The sequence below is a fragment of the Ranitomeya variabilis genome, chromosome 5 (assembly GCF_051348905.1).
Source record: "Ranitomeya variabilis isolate aRanVar5 chromosome 5, aRanVar5.hap1, whole genome shotgun sequence".
NCBI lineage: Eukaryota > Metazoa > Chordata > Amphibia > Anura > Dendrobatidae > Ranitomeya > Ranitomeya variabilis.
Genome location: NC_135236.1, coordinates 447,482,938 through 447,503,820, shown reverse-complemented (window position 1 = coordinate 447,503,820; position 20,883 = coordinate 447,482,938). Strand labels below are relative to the sequence as shown.

The 20,883-nt window shown below is 43.6% G+C and overlaps 1 protein-coding gene across 4 annotated transcripts in view; it reads left to right on the top strand.

Annotated features, from left to right (window-relative positions):
- Positions 1-230: 230 nt before the first annotated feature.
- ARID2 (AT-rich interaction domain 2) overlaps positions 231-20,883 on the top strand; it is a 132,506-nt gene continuing 111,853 nt past the window's right edge. The window contains exons 1-3 of one of the 4 annotated variants that reach the window (XM_077265400.1): positions 231-1,204; positions 4,148-4,241; positions 8,233-8,330. In XM_077265400.1, coding sequence (XP_077121515.1) covers positions 1,113-1,204; positions 4,148-4,241; positions 8,233-8,330 — 284 coding nt within the window. In that variant the 5' untranslated portion in view covers positions 231-1,112. Of the gene's footprint in view, positions 1,205-4,144; positions 4,242-8,232; positions 8,331-20,883 lie in introns of all 4 variants that reach the window. The other 3 variants (XM_077265398.1, XM_077265397.1, XM_077265396.1) reach the window with 3 other exon arrangements.

Sequence of the window (20,883 nt, the reverse complement as noted above, 5' to 3'; positions counted from 1 at the left end):
CATGGATGTATATTATGCCCACTGACGGCTGAGGAGAACCTCGGCCACACCGTGACATCACGGCTCCGGGCTCCACATGGCCATCACTTCTCAGCCAAAGCAAACAGCAGCGTGGAGCGTGACGTCTACAGTTTGGTGACTCTTTCACCACAGTCCCTTGGCGGTCCCAACGGTCGCTTTCATGTTGTGAGAGTTTGGTTCGTCCTCTACCGCTTTCGTCACTTTATTCCCCTCCCCTAAGGCAGCACACAAGCTTTGCTTTTCCTTCCTATTGTTTCCCGCCGCGACCGCGCCACAGTCCCCGATAGACGCGCGCTCACGTGTGCCCTCAGTGGTTCCCCCTCGTGCTCGGTCACGTCCTCCCTCTTCACCGGTACGTACGCGAGCATGACGCGGGGTCGCGCTCTCTCTGTGCGAGGTGCAGGCCCTGCTTGTAGTACCAGCGGCCGACGCTAAGGGGTCGCTGTTCTGCGCTTTTTGCCCCCTCTCCACCACCAGCAGCAGGAGCAGCAGTGGCCGCCGCGGCCTTAGGTCTTTTTGTCTGTGAGGCAGAGTGAGGAGCGCTCGATTCCGCGGCAGCTCAGCTCAGCCGCCGTAGCGCGGGTACATGAGAGAGAAGCCGCCGAGCGGAGAGCGCAGGAGGCCGCGGACAGCAGCGCACACGCAGCCCAGCCGTTAACACAAAGGGAGACCTGGAGCCCGCAGCGGCCCGGCAAAACATGCCCCGTGTCAGGCAGCAGTCAGCCGGGTGTCCGTGCTGAAGAAGGGAGACCGTGAGACCGAGGTGTCCGGTCAGCGGCGGGCCGACCCTCCGCCGTCGCCGAACACTTATCTACGTGAAGCCCCCCTCTGTGGCCGCGGCCTGAACTTTTCCGTGTGCCCCCCTCTCCCCGGACCGGCTCCCCCGCTCCTGCCAGCGCCTCCTGTGCGGTCCATGAGCGGGCTCGGGCCGGCCGCTGGCTCCCTCCTCTCCTGAGAGCCGAGGAGCGGGAGGCCGCCACCCCTCGCCTCGGAGCCGCTCGCCTCCCGCAGTCACTAGCGCTCCCTGCACCTCCACACCACTAATCGGTTATCTGAGGACACTGCCCGGTCTCCTGCAGCCAGCTCGCACGATGTCTAACTCGACGGTAAAATCGGAGCCCGATCACCGGAGGAAGGGGCAGGCTTTCCTGGACGAGCTGCGGCAGTTCCACGAGAGCCGAGGGTGAGAGTGCTGCACATGCAGCGGGACTGATCACCGGGGGGAGGGGAGCTAACCGGGGGTATGTATGGAGGGAGACCGTGCACATGCCTGTGTGTGCATGCCTGTGTGTACACGGAGGGGGCCCCTGACTGTGGGGGTGACCTAGTGTCACACACGGGCAACTCTGCACGCCGGAATGTTATTTACTATGGCCACGGGCTGCCCTGCTGGGAACTTTCTGGGAAACTACAACTCTCAGCAGAGTGTGCGAACCCCGGATCAATACAACCTGTGGCCTCTTCTACTGAAAGCGAGCAGGCGCTGTCTGACTCCTCATTGGTGATCCTGGCAGCAGGGCTCAATTATTCCAGCAGGTTTATTACATTACAGGTGACGTAGCCGCCCATCTGTAGACTATTACCTTGCTGTGGGATTCAGTATGGATTTTAGTTTGTGTAAGGAAAATACTGAGCTGCACTTGATTCACTTTACATGTGTATTGTGTCCTACAATGAGTTTGTAAGAGCTGGAAAATGAGATTTAGCTCCGCTACGTCCATATGAGATACATCATCATACTCTGATCATCAGGTGCGACACACATCATCATACTCTGATCATCAGGTGCGACATACGTGATCATACTCTCATACATACATCATCATACTCTGATCATCAGGTGCGACACACATCATCATACTCTCATACATACATCATCATACTCTCATACATACATCATCATACTCTCATACATACATCATCATACTCTGATCATCAGGTGCGACACACATCATCATACTCTGATCATCAGGTGCGACATACGTGATCATACTCTCATACATACATCATCATACTCTGATCATCAGGTGCGACACACATCATCATACTCTCATACATACATCATCATACTCATACATACATCATACACTCATCATGTATGACATACATCATCATACTCTGATCATCAGGTGCGACATACATCATCATACACTCATACATATGTCATCATACTCCCATACATCATCATACTCCCATACATCATCATACACTCATCATGTATGACATGCATCATCATACTCTGATCATCACACTCATACATACATCATCAAACTCTGATCATCAGGTATGACATACATCATTATACTCTTATCATCAGGTACGACATACATCTTCATACTCTGATCACACTCTCATACATACTCCATCATACTCTGATCATCAGGTATGACATACATCATTATACTCTGATCATCAGGTATGACATACATCATCATACTCTCATACATACATCATGATAATTTCATCATCATGTATGAGATACATCCTCATAGACGTGGATTTCAGAAGAGACAGCTGACTGGAAAACTAACCCAATATCTTATACACTACAATTCCCAGAAGTCCCAAACTCATAGTCTGGTCTGGGTCTTAGGAGGCCATGGGTTATATTGTTCTGAATTACGTCTTTATATTGTAATGTCTTTTAGGGTATATAATGTACATTGTGTGTTGTCACATAGCTGGATGGAGAAGGCCAGACATGACACTAACTTGTCCCTGGTTATCGACAGGAGATATATAAGCTTCTTTGTTGTGTTCCTGTTAATGAGCACATGACGTTGTGACCCCTCTATGTACAGTGTATATACACATACTGCCGGCTGTACAGCTCCACCTGTATGCAGGTCCTGACCCATAAATAACAGCTCATCTGTGTGGCAGGGATCGCCCACATTTCAGAACATGGCACTCGTGTATATAGATGCCGCACAGCTTGCGGGGGTATATACTTTGCTTTAGTAGTCCATACACACGCGTATATGCTGCCACACCGATTACCATAGAAATAGAATACACACAGGCTTTCTGAGACCAGCTGTTTGCAGTTGAATGTTGGCATACTGCCATATGTAAGGTGTTATCCAGGACATTTTTGCACTTGCCACTGTTTACTTGTGCCAGATCTAATTGATGGTGAGTTTGACCACTGGAATCATAGATAAGCCTGAGTTCACACTGCGTATGCTTTGTGAACCTATTCAGCATACACATCTGGGAAAACTCCTGCCAATTACACCAACTTTAACCATAGGCTCCCATTGACTTAGTTTAGGCCAAAAGTGACCTTTGGCCTTCAATGTTTTTTATATTCAGCAAGTTTTTTCACATTCTGTATAGAAAGGAACAGCAAAATGCACATGTAATTAAAGTTAAAAAAAAAACTTGGAGGAAAAAATAAGGCCTGTGGTCGACAAATACCACTGTATGGCTTTGCAGTGACGTACTTTGGAGTTACGTGTTGGGGAATACTGATGTATACCCAGGGATGGACACAGACAGAAGAGGGCCCCTGTACAAGAGCAGTATATGGGCGCTTTGCAGGTCAATGTCTCTGACAGAAGCAGCTTTCGAGGTGAAAGTGGGCCCCATAGCCTCTTGGGCCCCTATACAGCTGCACAGTTACCACCAATGGGATGTCCACCGCTACTCCTGAGGTATATATGTGCTCAGATAGGGCCCCATCCCATAAATATACATGTGGAAAAGAATCCTGCAGTCTTGGGTAGATGATACAAGAATTCTTTGTGTGGTCCAGTATATAATGTGTAAATAATGACCTTTATCAAACTCCACGGGTCTAAAAGTACCTGTAACACTAGCGCTGAGTATTCAGAGTTGCGACTGCTGTTGCCTCCGATGTATCACTGTAGCATGAGCTGATCAGAGCCTAAAAAGAATAATCACCCATGGCTGCATTGCCTACTTATAGAAATTAGTTCCAGGCTGGGGATGGGTGCCTTTTTTTCTTACAGCAATTATATTTTATCGAAATGTTACAATACTGGAAACCCCCGGTAAGCTAGGCCTCACCTATTGCAGGTTGTAAAGCAATAATGAGAATATACTGAATGCGAATAGCCCATACACTGGCTTTCACATTGCGCTCCTTTCCATGTCTTAGCAGGTCCCGCTTCCGGAAGATCCCTGCGGTTGGGGGCAGAGAGCTGGACCTGCACACTCTCTACACCAGGGTCACTACTTTGGGAGGCTTTGCAAAGGTAAGGAAACTTTCCATGTGGTGCAGATGTCTGCTGACCCATGACCCTGGGGCATATATTGTATCCTAACCAAGATGAATCTCTGTATGCACTCCACATGTTATTTATGTGTTCTTACTATCCCTCCGCACAGTCATTAGGAACCTGCCACATGTCTATGGTCCTTTCGGGTCGACTTTCTGCCACAGCAGGGTGTTGGTATACATAACGCACACAGTCTGGTCTTTACTAAGCCCAGTATACATGACACCATCTGATCCTTAGGAGGAACCTGTGTGTTTGTATACAATAGATTATGCTATGTGTATCCCTATACACACCAAACATTCCGTATTAACACACGTCCAGATAATGTAGAGATCAGCGGGGCATGTGTACACAGCATGGTGTATATTATATATACACACATACATTTCCATTTGGAAAATGTATATGTGTATGCCTAATTAGATGGATATATACCGCATACCTCTTATCAGTTGGGAACATGTACACAGTATGGAAGTGGGTGTGTGTGTATGTATGTATGTATATATATATATATATATATATATATATATATATATATATATATATATATATATATATATATAGTACATGTACACATTATATTTATACTACACACTAATGTACCCATTTCTTTGCTGTATATGTGATATATACCCAGTTCTAGTCTGTATACATGTTCAGTCAATATATACATGATATATACCCAGTTCTATGATGTTTACATGCCCAGCTGATATATATACCCATTTCTATGCTGTCTACACGTGCCCAGCTGATGTGGATATGTGTGTGTGTATGTGTATATATATATACACACACACCCACCCCCATGCCTAGCTGATATATATATACCCAGCTGATGTGTGTGTGTATATATATATATATATATATATATATATATATATATATAATTATACATTATACACCCGTGCCCAGCTGATATATACCCATTTCTATGCTGTCTACACGTTCCCAGCTGGTATGTGTGTGTGCATATATATACACCCCCATGCCTAGCTGATATATACCCATACCCAGCTGATATATATATATATATATATAATATACACCAGTGCCCAGCTGATATATACCCATTTCTATGCTGTATACATGTGCCCAGCTGATGTAGATACCCATTTCTATGCTGTATACATGGGCCCAGCTGATATATACCCATTTCTATGCTGTATACAGGTGCCCAGCTGATGTAGACCCATGCCCAGCTGATATATACCCATTTCTATGCTGTATACAGGTGCCCAGCTGATGTATACCCATGCCCAGTTGATATATACCCATTTCTATGCTGTATACAGGTGCCCAGCTGATGTAGACCCATGCCCAGTTGATATATACCCATTTCTATGCTGTATACATGTGCCCAGCTGATGTATATACCCATTTCTATGCTGTATACATGTGCCCAGCTGATATATACCCATTTCTATGCTGTCTACACGTTCCCAGCTGGTGTGTGTGTGTGCATATATATACACCCCCATGCCTAGCTGATATATACCCATACCCAGCTGATATATATATAATATACACCAGTGCCCAGCTGATATATACCCATTTCTATGCTGTATACATGTGCCCAGCTGATGTAGATACCCATTTCTATGCTGTATACATGGGCCCAGCTGATATATACCTATTTCTATGCTGTATACAGGTGCCCAGCTGATGTAGACCAATGCCCAGCTGATATATACCCATTTCTATGCTGTATACATGTGCCCAGCTGATGTATACCCATGCCCAGTTGATATATACCCATTTCTATGCTGTATACAGGTGCCCAGCTGATGTAGACCCATGCCCAGTTGATATATACCCATTTCTATGCTGTATACATGTGCCCAGCTGATGTATATACCCATTTCTATGCTGTATACATGTGCCCAGCTGATATATACCCATTTCTATGCTGTATACATGTGCCCAGCTGATGTCTATACCCATTTCTATGCTGTATACCCATGCCCAGCTGATGTATATACCCATTTCTATGCTGTACATGTGCCCAGCTGATATATATACCCATTTCTATGCTGTATGCATGGGCCCAGCTGATGTATATACCCATTTCTATGCTGTATGCATGGGCCCAGCTGAGATATATACCCATTTCTATGCTGTATACATGGGCCCAGCTGATGTATATACCCATTTCTATGCTGTATACCCATGCCCAGCTGATGTATATACCCATTTCTATGCTGTACATGTGCCCAGCTGATGTATATACCCATTTCTATGCCGTATACATGTGCCTAGCTGATATATACCCATTTCTATGCTGTATGCATGGGCCCAGCTGATGTATATACCCATTTCTATGCTGTATACATGTGCCCAGCTGATGTATATACCCATTTCTATGCTGTATACATGGGCCCAGCTGATGTATATACCCATTTCTATGCTGTATACATGTGCCCAGCTGATATATATACCCATTTCTATGCTGTATACATGGGCCCAGCTGAGATATATACCCATTTCTATGCTGTATACATGTGCCCAGCTGATATATATATACCCATTTCTATGCTGTATACATGTGCCCAGCTGATGTATATACCCATTTCTATGCTGTATACATGAGCCCAGCTGATATATATACCCATTTCTATGCTGTATACATGAGCCCAGCTGATATATATACCCATTTCTATGCTGTATACATGAGCCCAGCTGATATATATACCCATTTCTATGCTGTATACATGTGCCCAGCTGATATATATATACCCATTTCTATGCTGTATACATGTGCCCAGCTGATGTATATACCCATTTCTATGCTGTATACATGGGCCCAGCTGATATATATACCCATTTCTATGCTGTATACATGTGCCCAGCTGATGTATATACCCATTTCTATGCTGTATACATGGGCCCAGCTGAGATATATACCCATTTCTATGCTGTATACATGTGCCCAGCTGATATATATATACCCATTTCTATGCTGTATACATGAGCCCAGCTGATATATATACCCATTTCTATGCTGTATACATGTGCCCAGCTGATATATATACCCATTTCTATGCTGTATACATGGGCCCAGCTGATATATATACCCATTTCTATGCTGTATACATGGGCCCAGCTGATATATATACCCATTTCTATGCTGTATACATGGGCCCAGCTGATATATATACCCATTTCTATGCTGTATACATGGGCCCAGCTGATATATATACCCATTTCTATGCTGTATACATGGGCCCAGCTGATATATATACCCATTTCTATGCTGTATACATGGGCCCAGCTGATATATATACCCATTTCTATGCTGTATACATGGGCCCAGCTGATGTATATACCCATTTCTATGCTGTATACATGGGCCCAGCTGATATATATACCCATTTCTATGCTGTATACATGGGCCCAGCTGATATATATACCCATTTCTATGCTGTATACATGTGCCCAGCTGATATATATACCCATTTCTATGCTGTATACATGGGCCCAGCTGATGTTTACCCCTGCCCAGCTGATATGACTGTTTCTGGAGAGGTAACACATGACTGCAGTGTTATCAGGGCGGTTTCCCGTAATTGTGCCTATGTCAGCCCCGTGGGTCGGTGGAGCTGGTAGTGGCAGCGTCCCCGGGGCTCCAGGCCAGCTGTATGAGGAGGCACTTGTGGGCCTAGCAGGAAATCCAGGCCGCGGCGTACATGCCAGTTGGCCCTCGGCCGGCCGCGGCTCCATGTGTGCAGCTTCCCTCACTCACTACTTTACGCGCAAGTCAAAATTAGCGGGCAAAGCGTTCCACATCGCTAATCGTCCCCAGAGCCCGGCGCCTCGGCTGGGGGAGGGGCGGCTCGGCTGGGGGAGGGGCGGCTCGGCTGGGGGAGGGCCGCCCGGCCTCCGCCCGCCCCCTGCCGGTGCGCTCACACACTGCGCTGCGGCCCCGCCCTCTGTCACAGCTGTGCTCTGCTTCATGTCCTAGATCTCGGAGAAGAACCAGTGGGGAGAAATCGCAGAGGAGTTCGGCTTCCCCCGGGCCTGCGCCAATGCTGCCTTTGCTCTCAAACAGTATTACTTGCGGTGAGTTGTGTGCTGGCCAGCCCCAGGTACAGTATGTGCCCAGTGGGCTATCGGCCCCCGTTACCTCATGCATTTGCCTTTGGACTTCTCCGTTTGTGCTGCCGATGATTTGTGCGTTGTTTTTTGTACATTTTGATCACATATTGGCGTTGATATGTCTGCCGCTTTGGGAAATGTCTCCTTCTGGGTTGTCCTCTCTGGTTCTTTAGCTGTTGGTGTGGCCGTGGCACAATATTCACTTCTTATGGAATTGCTGGTTGGTGTCACAGGTCAGTAATCAGGCTGTGGTCAGAAGGCATCACTTGTTTTTGCAGCATTTGGGCTTTTCCTCTCGCCTCACCATCCGTTCCATAAAAACTGTAAGGAAATGTTTACAAGCAGAAGGGAAATGCCTGTGGGTATGGACTAAATTCATTCTTTGTATTAAAAATCGTGACCCATTGGATAATAAGCAACAGGCGGAAGAAAAGAGAAAATTGTCCTCCAGCAATGCTTGGTTCAGGTAAATAAGCAAAAACCATCTTTATTTAGATAATGGTGATTAAAGGGACACTGTCACCTGAATTTGGAGGGAACAGTCTTTAGCCATAGGGGCGGGGGTTTCGGGTGTTTGATTCACCCTTTCCTTACCTGCTGGCTGCAATATGGGATTGAAGTTCATTCTCTGTTCTCCATAGTACACGCCTGCGCAAGGCAAGATTGCCTTGTGCAGGCATGTACTACGGAGGACAGAGAATGAACTTCAATCCCATATTGCAGCCAGCATGCAGCCAGCGGGTAAGGAAAGGGTGAATCAAACACCCGAAAACCCCGCCCCTATGGCTAAAGATTGTTCCCTCCAAATTCAGGTGACAGTGTCCCTTTAAGGCTATGTTCACACGCTGCGGTTTTTGCTGCGGATCCGCAGACGTTTTCCATGCAGGGTACAGTACAATGTTACCCTATGGAAAACCAAATCCGCTGTTCCCACTTTGCTTTTTTCCGCTGGAAAATCCGCACTGATTTTCTGCGGAAAAAAAGAAGTAGCATGTCACTTCTTTCTGCGGATTCCGCAACTGTTTTCCACCTGCACCAATAGGAAAGTGCAGTTGGAAAACCGCAGTGGAATCCGCAGAAGAAACCGCACAAAAAACCGCAGGGAAATCCACTGCTTTTTTGCACTGTGGGATTTCCAAATCAGGACCTGAAAAATCCGCAGGAAAAAAAGGATAGTGTGAACAAGCCCTTAGGCTTGTAGCTAAAAAGCCTCAGTTATGTACCCTGGATTTCTATGGTGACCAGTGTATTTTTTTCATTTTAACAATATATAAATAAATATTTTTTATGGTTTTAACTGAACCAATCATCTCTGGAGGACAAGTTTTTCTTTTTTTTTTCTGCCTGTTGAATTTCCACATCCCAGACTAGGACGGTTCCGTGCGATGATCTACATACAACCAAGGTGCTGCTTCATGTGGTGAGCTGACTTTTCCTTCTACCCCTCTGTTTTGTTATTGGATAATAATCGGCAGAAAGAAATGCTGCATTTTGTACTTGGCTACCTGTGCTGGATGCTGAAGAAGCATTTCATAATGACAAAAGTGCAACAATGTGTAATTTTTGAGAGTTTCATTCTACTGGCTAACATAGGCAGCCTTATGAATATCTTAAAGGGGTTGTCCAGGCTTGGGCAAGTGTCTAAAGGCAGTCGCTATGTGACTGGAGACTGCCAAATTGTAACTGTGTGGTGTGCACAATGGCACGATTCCCTGGTCTTCCCGTTGCGAGCAGGTGGTCTCATGATAGCATGTATGCGATTTGCATACTTGGAGCCATGTTCTGATGAGACCCCCCTGAGTACTCTCAATTCACTTCTATTGACAGAAATTGGCCGTGTGTTGTTGGCACGTGACTGCAGGTAAGCAATCACATGCATGCAGAATACTGGTGAAGCGTGCCTGTGGGCATACCACATGGTGTCATGAATCTTTAGTCAAATTAGAGTGCCTGGCGACCCCTTCAAAGGGAATCTGTAAGTACAGAATGACTGTTCAAACTACGTCTCAGAGCTGCACAGCGGGGCCAATCGTTTATATACACCTTTCCCTCAATCTCCGCCCCAACTCTTCTTTAGTTGACAGCCCTGGCTCCATAGAGGTAGAGAAGGGAGGAGATAGATGAAAAACCAAGCAAGTGGGAAGGTGAATTTAAGTGACTGGCCCCGCCGTGTAGCTCCAAGCGCCTGTACTTGGTTTTAAAGTGACTCTGTCAGGACAGAATGACTGTTCAAACAGAAGCGAGTACAGGTGCTTAGTGCATTATGGCGTGGCCAGTGACTCAAATAAACCCTCCCATCTGTTTGTTTTCCCTATATCTCCGTCCTTCTCTGGCTCTGAAGCTAGAGCTGTCAATCATGGAAGAGGGGGTGAGGTGCTGGAGATTGAGGCAGGACAAGCCGGTGGAAGGGTATGTATAAATGATTGGCCCCACCTTTGTTCACCGTTCAGCAGGACTTAGTTTGAACAGTCAGGGTATGTGCCCACGGTCAGGAATTGCTGTGGTTTTAACGCTCCGTATTTATGCAGCGTCAAAACTGCAGTGTGCAGATGTTACAGCATAGTAGAGGAGATATCTAGAATTCCCATGTCCACTGTGCGTGTATGTGCACCTGCTGATCGCCCGCGGAGACTGACATGCGGCTCGGGTTTACGAGCCGCAGCATGTCAACTTGTCTTGCAGAGATGCTAGTCTCCACAAGAGAAATGTCAACAGTAGAATGTATTTGGAAGCGGTAAATCCGTGAGGGTCACTGAACACAAGCAGATTTGATTAGAACTTGGCGTTTTGGACGCAGCGAAAATACCCTGCATCCAAAGAACTGCTACTTCCAGGTCGTGGGAAAGTACCCTCATTCTGTGCTGACAGACCCTTTTAATTATACGCATATAACATATACACTTTTTTTCTGTTAATTTTTTGATTTTTATTACTAAAACCATCTGAGAGAAAATATTGCCTGACCTTGTGGCCTATAGCAGCCAGATTTCAGCCTTCTACCTCTAAACTGATTTGAGAACACAGTTGCATCAAAGCATCACATAACATTTGTCCTGCCTATAGAGCAATCTTCTGGTTTAGGGAGATCACTTCCAACTTAACGTAGTTTGTGCTGGACATTTTGGCTCTCTAGTACTTGGATTCAGTCATATTACTTTTACTGTTACACAGGTTAGTTTTCCTTATCTTACCATGATAGAGCACTGTGACATGTTAGTTTTGGAATACTGCTGGTCTTCTAACTCCATATTTACAGAGTGCTAGGCATGTTGATTGCTTTGCTATATGATAGTATTGTCTTTTTTTGCTTTTAGTTTTGCCCAGTACTTTGTCACTTTGTGATATGTTTAGGCTTTGCCTTCATGATCTGTTGTACGAGCTTCGGGTAGTCTGTATGTAGCGTCCTTCTAGCTGAGAGAGGCGATGTGTATACTCAGGCTGTCATCACACGCATCCTACACATGGCTTGTGTTACTGGCTCCAGGAGCTCTCGCTGCTCAGGCTGCCTTCCTATTGGCTGTCCTAGATTGACTCCACACGTGAATCTGTAGTGACTACAGCAGCGTACACAGTCTGGGTTTCGTAGGTCTACTCTGAAATCTTGGCGTAGCTGCCTGTTTCTTGTCTTTTGCCAATTGCTTATTAGTAGAAAGTTAGAATTTGGGTGCACGGGTCAGCTACTATACAGTATTCACAAATAGGAGCCGACGAGTATTTGGGCTTTTTTGCTATATGTGCATATAGCGTGGCTAATACTTTGCTACGTGGTATCTTGTACTATATTTCCACTATGTTATGTTCCCTAGGTTTATTAATTGGTAAGATTCAAGATTTTTTGCCCCCTAAATGTTACTGAACCTTAAAAGCGAGGCCCAAATAACTGTATGAATTATTTAAAAAAAAAAAAAAAGCAAATTGCATTGCTAGCTTTATAAATGTGCTGCTAAGGTTCTAATCACGTCCCGTGTTCTACATACATTAGAAAATATACAATGCAGACATATGCAATGATATGTTTAGTTACAATGAAAGAAATATATTACAAAACCAAGAAAAGATCATGCCCATACAGATGGGAACACCTCACAATATGTATAAAAAATTCAATGCTTTATTGGTAGAAAATGACACACAGCACAAAGAACATTAAAAACATTAAAAGTACAGAGAAGATACCTATACAAAGACCATGCCCTATTATGGGGGCAAGGATGACTCACAACAAAAATCCCCCCAAAATATCTCAGTACAAATGAGGTATATAATATGGAATAAATAAGCAAAAAATATATTTAAAAAATGGCTCCCAAAATGATCAATTTTAGTATAAATAGGTTGCGATCCTTCCCTGAGGAAGCCGCTCCTTCTGCGGCGATACGCTTGGGATCCTGTCCCACACCTCTTGTCCCCTATTATCAATGTTGGCTTCGCTTCTAAACCTCTGGACCATGGAAGTTAGGATATACTAGCGTAAGGACTGGGCATCTTTTCGCTTCAGCCCTCTTCATTTATTTGCTTCTTTATTCTTTCATTGCAATTTTCTGCTAGTATACAAATAGGATCTCTTTAACCCCTTCCTGACATCTGACGTACTATCCCGTCGAGGTGGGGTGGGCCCGTATGACCGCCGACGGGATAGTACGTCATACGCGATCGGCCGCGCTCACGGGAGCGCGGCCGATCGCGGCCAGGTGTCAGCTGCCTATCGCAGCTGACATCCGGCACTATGTGCCAGGAGCGGTCACGGACCGCCCCCGGCACATTAACCCCCGGCACACCGCGATCAAACATGATCGCAGTGTACCGGCGGTATAAGGAAGCATCGCGCAGGGAGGGGGCTCCCTGCAGGCTTCCCTGAGACCCCCGGAGCAACGCGATGTGATCGCGTTGCTGCGAGGGTCTCCTACCTCCTTCCTGGCTGCAGGTCCCGGATCCAAGATGGCCGCGGCATCCGGGTCCTGCAGGGAAGGAGGTGGCTTACCGAGTGTCTGCTCAGAGCAGACACTTGGTAAGCCTGCAGCCCTGCACAGCAGATCGCAGATCTGGCAGAGTGCTGTGCACACTGCCAGATCAATGATCTGTGATGTCCCCCCCTGGGACAAAGTAAAAAAGTAAAAAAAAAATTTTTCCACATGTGTAAAAAAAAAAAAAAAAAAAAAAAAAATTCCTAAATAAATAATAAAAAAAAAATATATATATTATTCCCATAAATACATTTCTTTATCTAAATAAAAAAAACAAAACAATAAAAGTACACATATTTAGTATCGCCGCGTCCGTAACGACCCAACCTATAAAACTGCCCCACTAGTTAACCCCTTCAGTAAACACCGTAAGAAAAAAAAAAAAAAAAAACGAGGCAAAAAACAACGCTTTATTACCATACCGCCGAACAAAAAGTGGAATAACACGCGATCAAAAAGACTGATATAAATATCCATGGTACCGCTGAAAACGTCATCTTGTCCCGCAAAAAACAAGCCGCCATACAGCATCATCAGCAAAAAAATAAAAAAGTTATAGTCCTGAGAATAAAGCGATACCAAAATAATTATTTTTTCTATAAAATAGTTTTTATCGTATAAAAGCGCCAAAACATAAAAAAATGATATAAATGAGATATCGCTGTAATCGTACTGACCCGAAGAATAAAACTGCTTTATCAATTTTACCAAACGCGGAACGGTATAAACGCCTCTCCCAAAAGAAATTCATGAATAGCAGGTTTTTGGTCATTCTGCCTCACAAAAATCGGAATAAAAAGTGATCAAAAACGGTCACGTGTCCGAAAATGTTACCAATAAAAACGTCAACTCGTCCCGCAAAAAACAAGACCTCACATGACTCTGTGGAGCAAAATGTGGAAAAATTATAGGTCTCAAAATGTGGAGACGCAAAAACTTTTTTGCTATAAAAAGCGTCGCTGGTTTCACACTTGCGTTTTTGTCTGTAGCGTTTTTTGCACAAAAAACCGCATGCGTTTTTTCCCTATATTTAACATTGAAAACGCATGCGGTTTTTTTGTATGCGTTTGGTCGCGTTTTCAAACGCATGCGGTTTTTTTCTGCATGCGTTCATTTTCCGAAATACAACCTGCAGTATTTTCTTGCGTTTTTAAGCACATGCGTTTGTTTGCGTTAAAAACGCATGCATTTTTATCGAAAAAAAAACAGAAAACACACTGAAAAGCCACCCACCACCATCAAGGTGATAAAGGGATCCAAACCCTAACCCTAACTCTACCCCTAACCTCACCCCTAACCGTTTAATGAACATTTTCTGACAGTCATAGTGCCACGTATTTCAGTGCCACGTATTTCAGTGCCACGTATTTCAGTGCCATGTATTTCAGTGCCACGTATCACGTATTTCAGTGCCACGTATTTCAGTGCCACGTATTTCAGTGCCACGTATTTCAGTGCCACGTATTTCAGTGCCACGTATTTCAGTGCCACGTATTTCAGTGCCACGTATTTAAGTGCCACGTATTTAAGTGCCACGTATTTCAGTGCCACGTATTTCAGTGCCACGTATTTCAGTGCCACGTATTTAAGTGCCACGTATTTAAGTGCCACGTATTTAAGTGCCACGTATTTAAGTGCCACGTATTTAAGTGCCACGTATTTAAGTGCCACGTATTTAAGTGCCACGTATTTAAGTGCCACGTATTTAAGTGCCACGTATTTCAGTGCCACGTATTTCAGTGCCACGTATCACATATTTAAGTGCCACGTATTTCAGTGCCACGTATTTCAGTGCCACGTATTTCAGTGCCACGTATTTCAGTGCCACGTATTTCAGTGCCACGTATCACGTATTTCAGTGCCACGTATTTAAGTGCCACGTATCACGTATTTCAGTGCCACGTATTTCAGTGCCATGTATTTCAGTCACGTTTAGGGTTAGGGTTAGGGCTAGGGTTGGGGCTAAAGTTAGGGTTGGGGCTAAAGTTAGGGTTGGGGCTAAAGTTAGGGTTAGGGTTTGGATTACATTTACGTTTGGATTAGGGTTGGGATTAGAATTATGGGTGTGTCAGGGCTAGGGGTGTGGTTAGGGTTACCGTTGGGATTAGGGTTAGGGGTGTGTTTGGGTTAGGGTTTCAGGTAGAATTGGGGAGTTTTCACTGTCCAGGCACATCAGGGGCTCTCCAAGCGCGACATGGCGTCCAATCTCAATTCCAGCCAATTCTGCGTTGAAAAAGTAAAACAGTGCTCCTTCCCTTCCGAGCTCTCCCGTGCGCCCAAAAAGGGGTTTACCCCAACATATGTGTTATCAGCGTACTCGGGACAAATTGAACAACAACTTCTGGGGTCCAAGTTCTCTTGTTATCCTTAGGAAAATAAAAATTTGGGGGGCTAAAAATCATTTTTGTGGGAAAAAAAGATGTTTTATTTTCACGGCTCTGCGTTATAAACTGTAGTGAAACACTTGGGGGTTCAAAGTTCTCACAACACATCTAGATAAGTTCCTTGGGAGGTCTAGTTTCCAATATGGGGTCACTTGTGGGGGGTTTGTACTGTTTGGGTACATCAGGGGCTCTGCAAATGCAACGTGACGCCTGCAGACCAATCCATTTAAGGCTGCATTCCAAATGGCGCTCCTTCCCTTCTGAGCTCTGTCATGCACCCAAACAGTGGTTCCCCCCCACATATGGGGTATCAGCGTACTCAGGACAAATTGGACAACAACTTTTGGGGTCTAATTTATCCTGTTACCCTTGTGAAAATACGAAACTGGGGGCTAAAAAATCATTTTTGTGAAAAAAAAAAAGAATTTTTATTTTCACGGCTTTGCGCTATAAACTTTAGTGAAACACTTGGGGGTTCAAATTTCTCAAAACACATCTAGATAAGTTCCTTGGGAGGTCTAGTTTCCAATATGGGGTCACTTGTGGGGGGTTTGTACTGTTTGGGTACATCAGGGGCTCTGCAAATGCAACGTGACGCCTGCAGACCAATCCATTTAAGGCTGCATTCCAAATGGCGCTCCTTCCCTTCCGAGCTCTGTCATGCGCCCAAACAGTGGTTACCCCCCACATATGGGGTATCAGCGTACTCAGGACAAATTGGAAAACAAATTTTGGGGTCCAATTTATTCTGTTACCCTTGTAAAAATACAAAGCTGGGGGCTAAAAAATCATTTTTGAGAGAAAAAAAAAAATATTTTCACTGCTCTGCGTTATAATCTGTAGTGAAACACTTGGGGGTTCAAAGCTCTCAAAACACATCTAGATAAGTTCCTTAGGGGGTCTACTTTCCAAAATGGTGTCACTTGTAGGGAGTTTCAATGTTTAGGCACATCAGGGGCTCTCCAAACGCAACATGGCGTCCCATCTCAATTCCAGTCAATTTTGCATTGAAAAGTCAAATGGCGCTCCTTCCCTTCCAAGCTCTGCCATGCGCCCAAACAATGGTTTACACCCACATATGGGGTATCATCGTACTCAGGACAAATTGCACAACATTTTTTGGGGTCCAATTTCTTCTCTTACCCTTGGGAAAATAAAAAATTGGGGGCGAAAAGATCATTTTTGTGAAAAAATATGATTTTTTATTTTTACGGCTCTGCATTATAAACTTCTGTGAAGCACTTGGTGGGTCAAAGTGCTCACCACACATCAAGATAAGTTCCTTAGGGGGTCTACTTTCCAAAATGGTGTCACTTGTAGGGGGTTTCAGTGTTTAGGCACATCAGGGGCTCTCCAAACGCAACATGGCGTCCCATCTCAATTCCAGTCAATTTTGCATTGAAAAGTCAAATGGCGCTCCTTTCCTTCCGAGCTCTGCCATACGCCCAAACAGTGGTTTACCCCCACATATGGGGTATCAGCGTACTCAGGACAAATTGTACAACAACTTTGGGGGTCCATTTTCTCCTGTTACCCTTGGTAAAATAAAACAAATTGGAGCTGAAAGAAATTTTGTGTGAAAAAAAGTTAAATGTTCATTTTTATTTAAACATTCCAAAAATTCCTGTGAAACACCTGAAGGGTTAATAAACGTCTTGAATGTGGTTTTGAGCACCTTGAGGGGTGCAGTTTTTAGAATGGTGTCACACTTGAGTATTTTCTATCATATAGACCCCTCAAAATGACTTCAAATGAGATGTGGTCCCTAAAAAAAAAATGGTGTTGTAAAAATGAGAAATTGCTGGTCAACTTTTAACCCTTATAACTCCGTCACAAAAAAAAATTTTGGTTCCAAAATTGTACTGATGTAAAGTAGACATGTGGGAAATGTTACTTATTAAGTATTTTGCGTGACATATGTCTGTGATTTAAGGGCATAAAAATTCAAAGTTGGAAAATTGCAAAATTTTCAAAATTTTCGCCAAATTTCCATTTTTTTCACAAATAAACGCAAGTTATATCGAATAAATTTTACCACTAACATGAAGTACAATATGTCACGAGAAAACAATGTCAGAATCGCCAAGATCCGTCAAAGCGTTCCAGAGTTATAGCCTCATAAAGGGACAGTGGTCAGAATTGTAAAAATTGGCCCGGTCATTAACGTGCAAACCACCCTTGGGGGTGAAGGGGTTAAACTCATATGGTACTGTGATTTGGTGTACAAGCTGCCCATTGTGATGCAGACTTATTTATACTAAAATTGAACATTTTGGGAGCCATTTTTTAAATATATTTATTGCATATTAAATGCGTCATTTGTACTTAGATATTTTTTGGGGATTTTTGGTGTGAGTCATCCTTGCTCCCATAATTGGGCATGGTCTTTGTATAGGTATCTTCTTTGTACTTTTAATGTTTTTAATGGTCTTTGTGCTGTGTGTTATTTTCTACCAATAAAGCATTGCATTTTTTATACATATTGTGAGGTGTTCCCATCTGTATGGGCATGATCTTTTCTTGGTTTTGTAATGTCTTTCTGCAAACCCATGGTGAACTCTCCTGTTTGAATTGATATGCGGTGCCCTCCTGCTTCTCTATCTAGAATGAAAGAAATATACATACAGATCACTGAGATGGGCAAAATTGCAAAAAAATGTAATATACGTCTCAAAGAATCACTGCTTATCCTGGCCATTATGGGCAAATCTGAAGTGAGTACAGGATCCAGTCCTCCTGTATTATGTATGTATCAAGACGAACATTCCTTGAGCTCTGTGACTTGTCATCTTTGTTGGGCAGTCGCCTAATTATATATTCTGTCCACTGCTTAGCAACAGACACTGACTGTAAGATCCTACATTCACCCCCAGATGGCAGTATGTTAGTGAGGGTTTTGCATTAGTATTTGTAAGTTAAAACCAGGAGTGGAACAAAAACAAAGCAAATCTATAATGGAAACTTTACTAGCACCACTTCTGTGTTTTGATTCTGCTCCTGGTGTTTGTGTGCAAATTTTGATACATTGACCAAAATATTGTCTTGCTTTGTGACCTTAAGGTGAATGTGTCACGATTTTTATTTTTTTCTTATTAATTATTAACTATATTAGCATTTATTTTTAAAACGATAATAAAATGTAATATTTTTAATGTTTATTTTTTAATTTAATTTCTGCAGCCACTGGGGGGCTGCTATTTTTATTTGCTGGTATGTGTCTCAGCACGACACCACGAATATGGCAGACACAGAGCATAGGAGACTATGGTTGCATCTACTATACTTATGGCTGCCCAATGTATGGCCCAGTGCTACAGTGTTCAATGGCAAGAGCTGACAGGAGGTTGAGGGCAGCGACGGTGAGCAAGGTTGGCAGCCTGGCTTTGTCCAGCTTATGCCAGGCCAGTAAGCTGTTCTCACCACTGGATGACGTTACTTCTACCAATCTTCTCTGAGTAGTACTGTGGGGGTGACTTCTTCCAGGTTGGTAGCCTCGCATAAGTAGGACAATACCAGACTGCCCGACTTGCTTTAACCAAAGCAGTGTTGAGCTCACAGAAGTGAAATAACCCCGCTCTGAACACTGACTCATCTCTGCTCAGTCAGTGGAAGTCCTCATTCAGATGTGTTGATGTCTGAATGAGGCTTTACTGCTGTCAGTCAACTTCATAGTGCTTTTTTCAGAGAAAATAATAAAGTTAAAAAAAAACAAAAAAACTTTAAGCCCTTAGTGACAGAGCCAAATTTTTTAAATCTGACCAGTGTCATGTTATGTGGTAATAACTCGGGAACGCTTCAACAAATCCCAGTGATTTTGAGATTTTTTTTGTGACACATTATACTTTATGATAATGGTGAATTTAGGTTGATATGTTTTGTGTTTGTTTATGGAAAAATATCAGAAATTTATGCAGAAATTTCCGGAACAAAACCGGAGATTTTCTGCATAAAATCCGAATGGGTTTTTCTTCCTGATTTTTCGTGTTTTTTTTCCGAAGCTTCCCAATGCATTAAATAGTGGGAAATCCGTGATAAATCCGCAAAATTAATGAACATGCTGCTTATTTTTCCGCGATGCGTTTTTACCGTGGAAAAAAATGCAACATGTGCACAAATATTGCGGAATACATTCAAAATGATGGGCTGCTTAATGTATGTGTTTTCTATGCGTTTTTGCCGTGGGAAACAGCCGAAAAAATACGCATATTATCCGGAACGTGTCCACATACCCTAAGTGTATTGATATACTCGCCAATTGCTCTCTTTACCCCTTCACCCCCAAGGGTGGTTTGCACGTTAATGACCGGGCCAATTTTTACAATTCTGACCACTGTCCCTTTATGAGGTTATAACTCTGGAACGCTTCAACGGATCTTGGCGATTCTGACACTGTTTTCTCGTGACATATTGTACTTCATGATAGTGGTAAAATTTCTTCGATATAACTTGTGTTTATTTGTGAAAAAAACGGAAATTTGGTTAAAATTTTGAAAATTTCGCAATTTTCCAACTTTGAATTTTTATGCCCTTAAATCACAGACATATGTCACACAAAATACTTAATAGGTAACATTTCCCACATGTCTACTTTACATCAGCACAATTTAGGAACCTAAATTTTTTTTGTTAGGGAGTTATAAGGGTTATAAGTTGACCAGCAATTTCTCATTTTTACAACACCGTTTTTTTTAGGGACCACATCTCATTTGAAGTCATTTTGAGGGGTCTATATGACAGAAAATACCCAAGTGTGACACCATTCTAAAAACTGCACCCCTCAAGGTGCTCAAAACCACATTCAAGAAATGTATTAGCCCTTCAGGTGTTTCACAGGAATTTTTGGAATGTTTAAATAAAAATTAACATTTACATTTTTTTTACACAAAATTTATTTCGGCTCCAATTTGTTTTATTTTACCAACGGTAACAGGAGAAAATGGACCCCAAAAGTTGTTGTACAATTTGTGCTGAGTACGCTGATACCCCATATGTGGGGGTAAACCACCGTTTGGGCGCACCGCAGAGCTCGGAAGGGAAGGAGCGCCATTTGACTTTTCAATGCAAAATTGACTGGAATTGAGATGGAACGCCATGTTGCGTTTGGAGAGCCCCTGATGTGCCTAAACATTGAAACCCCCCACAAGTGACACCATTTTGGAAAGTAGACCC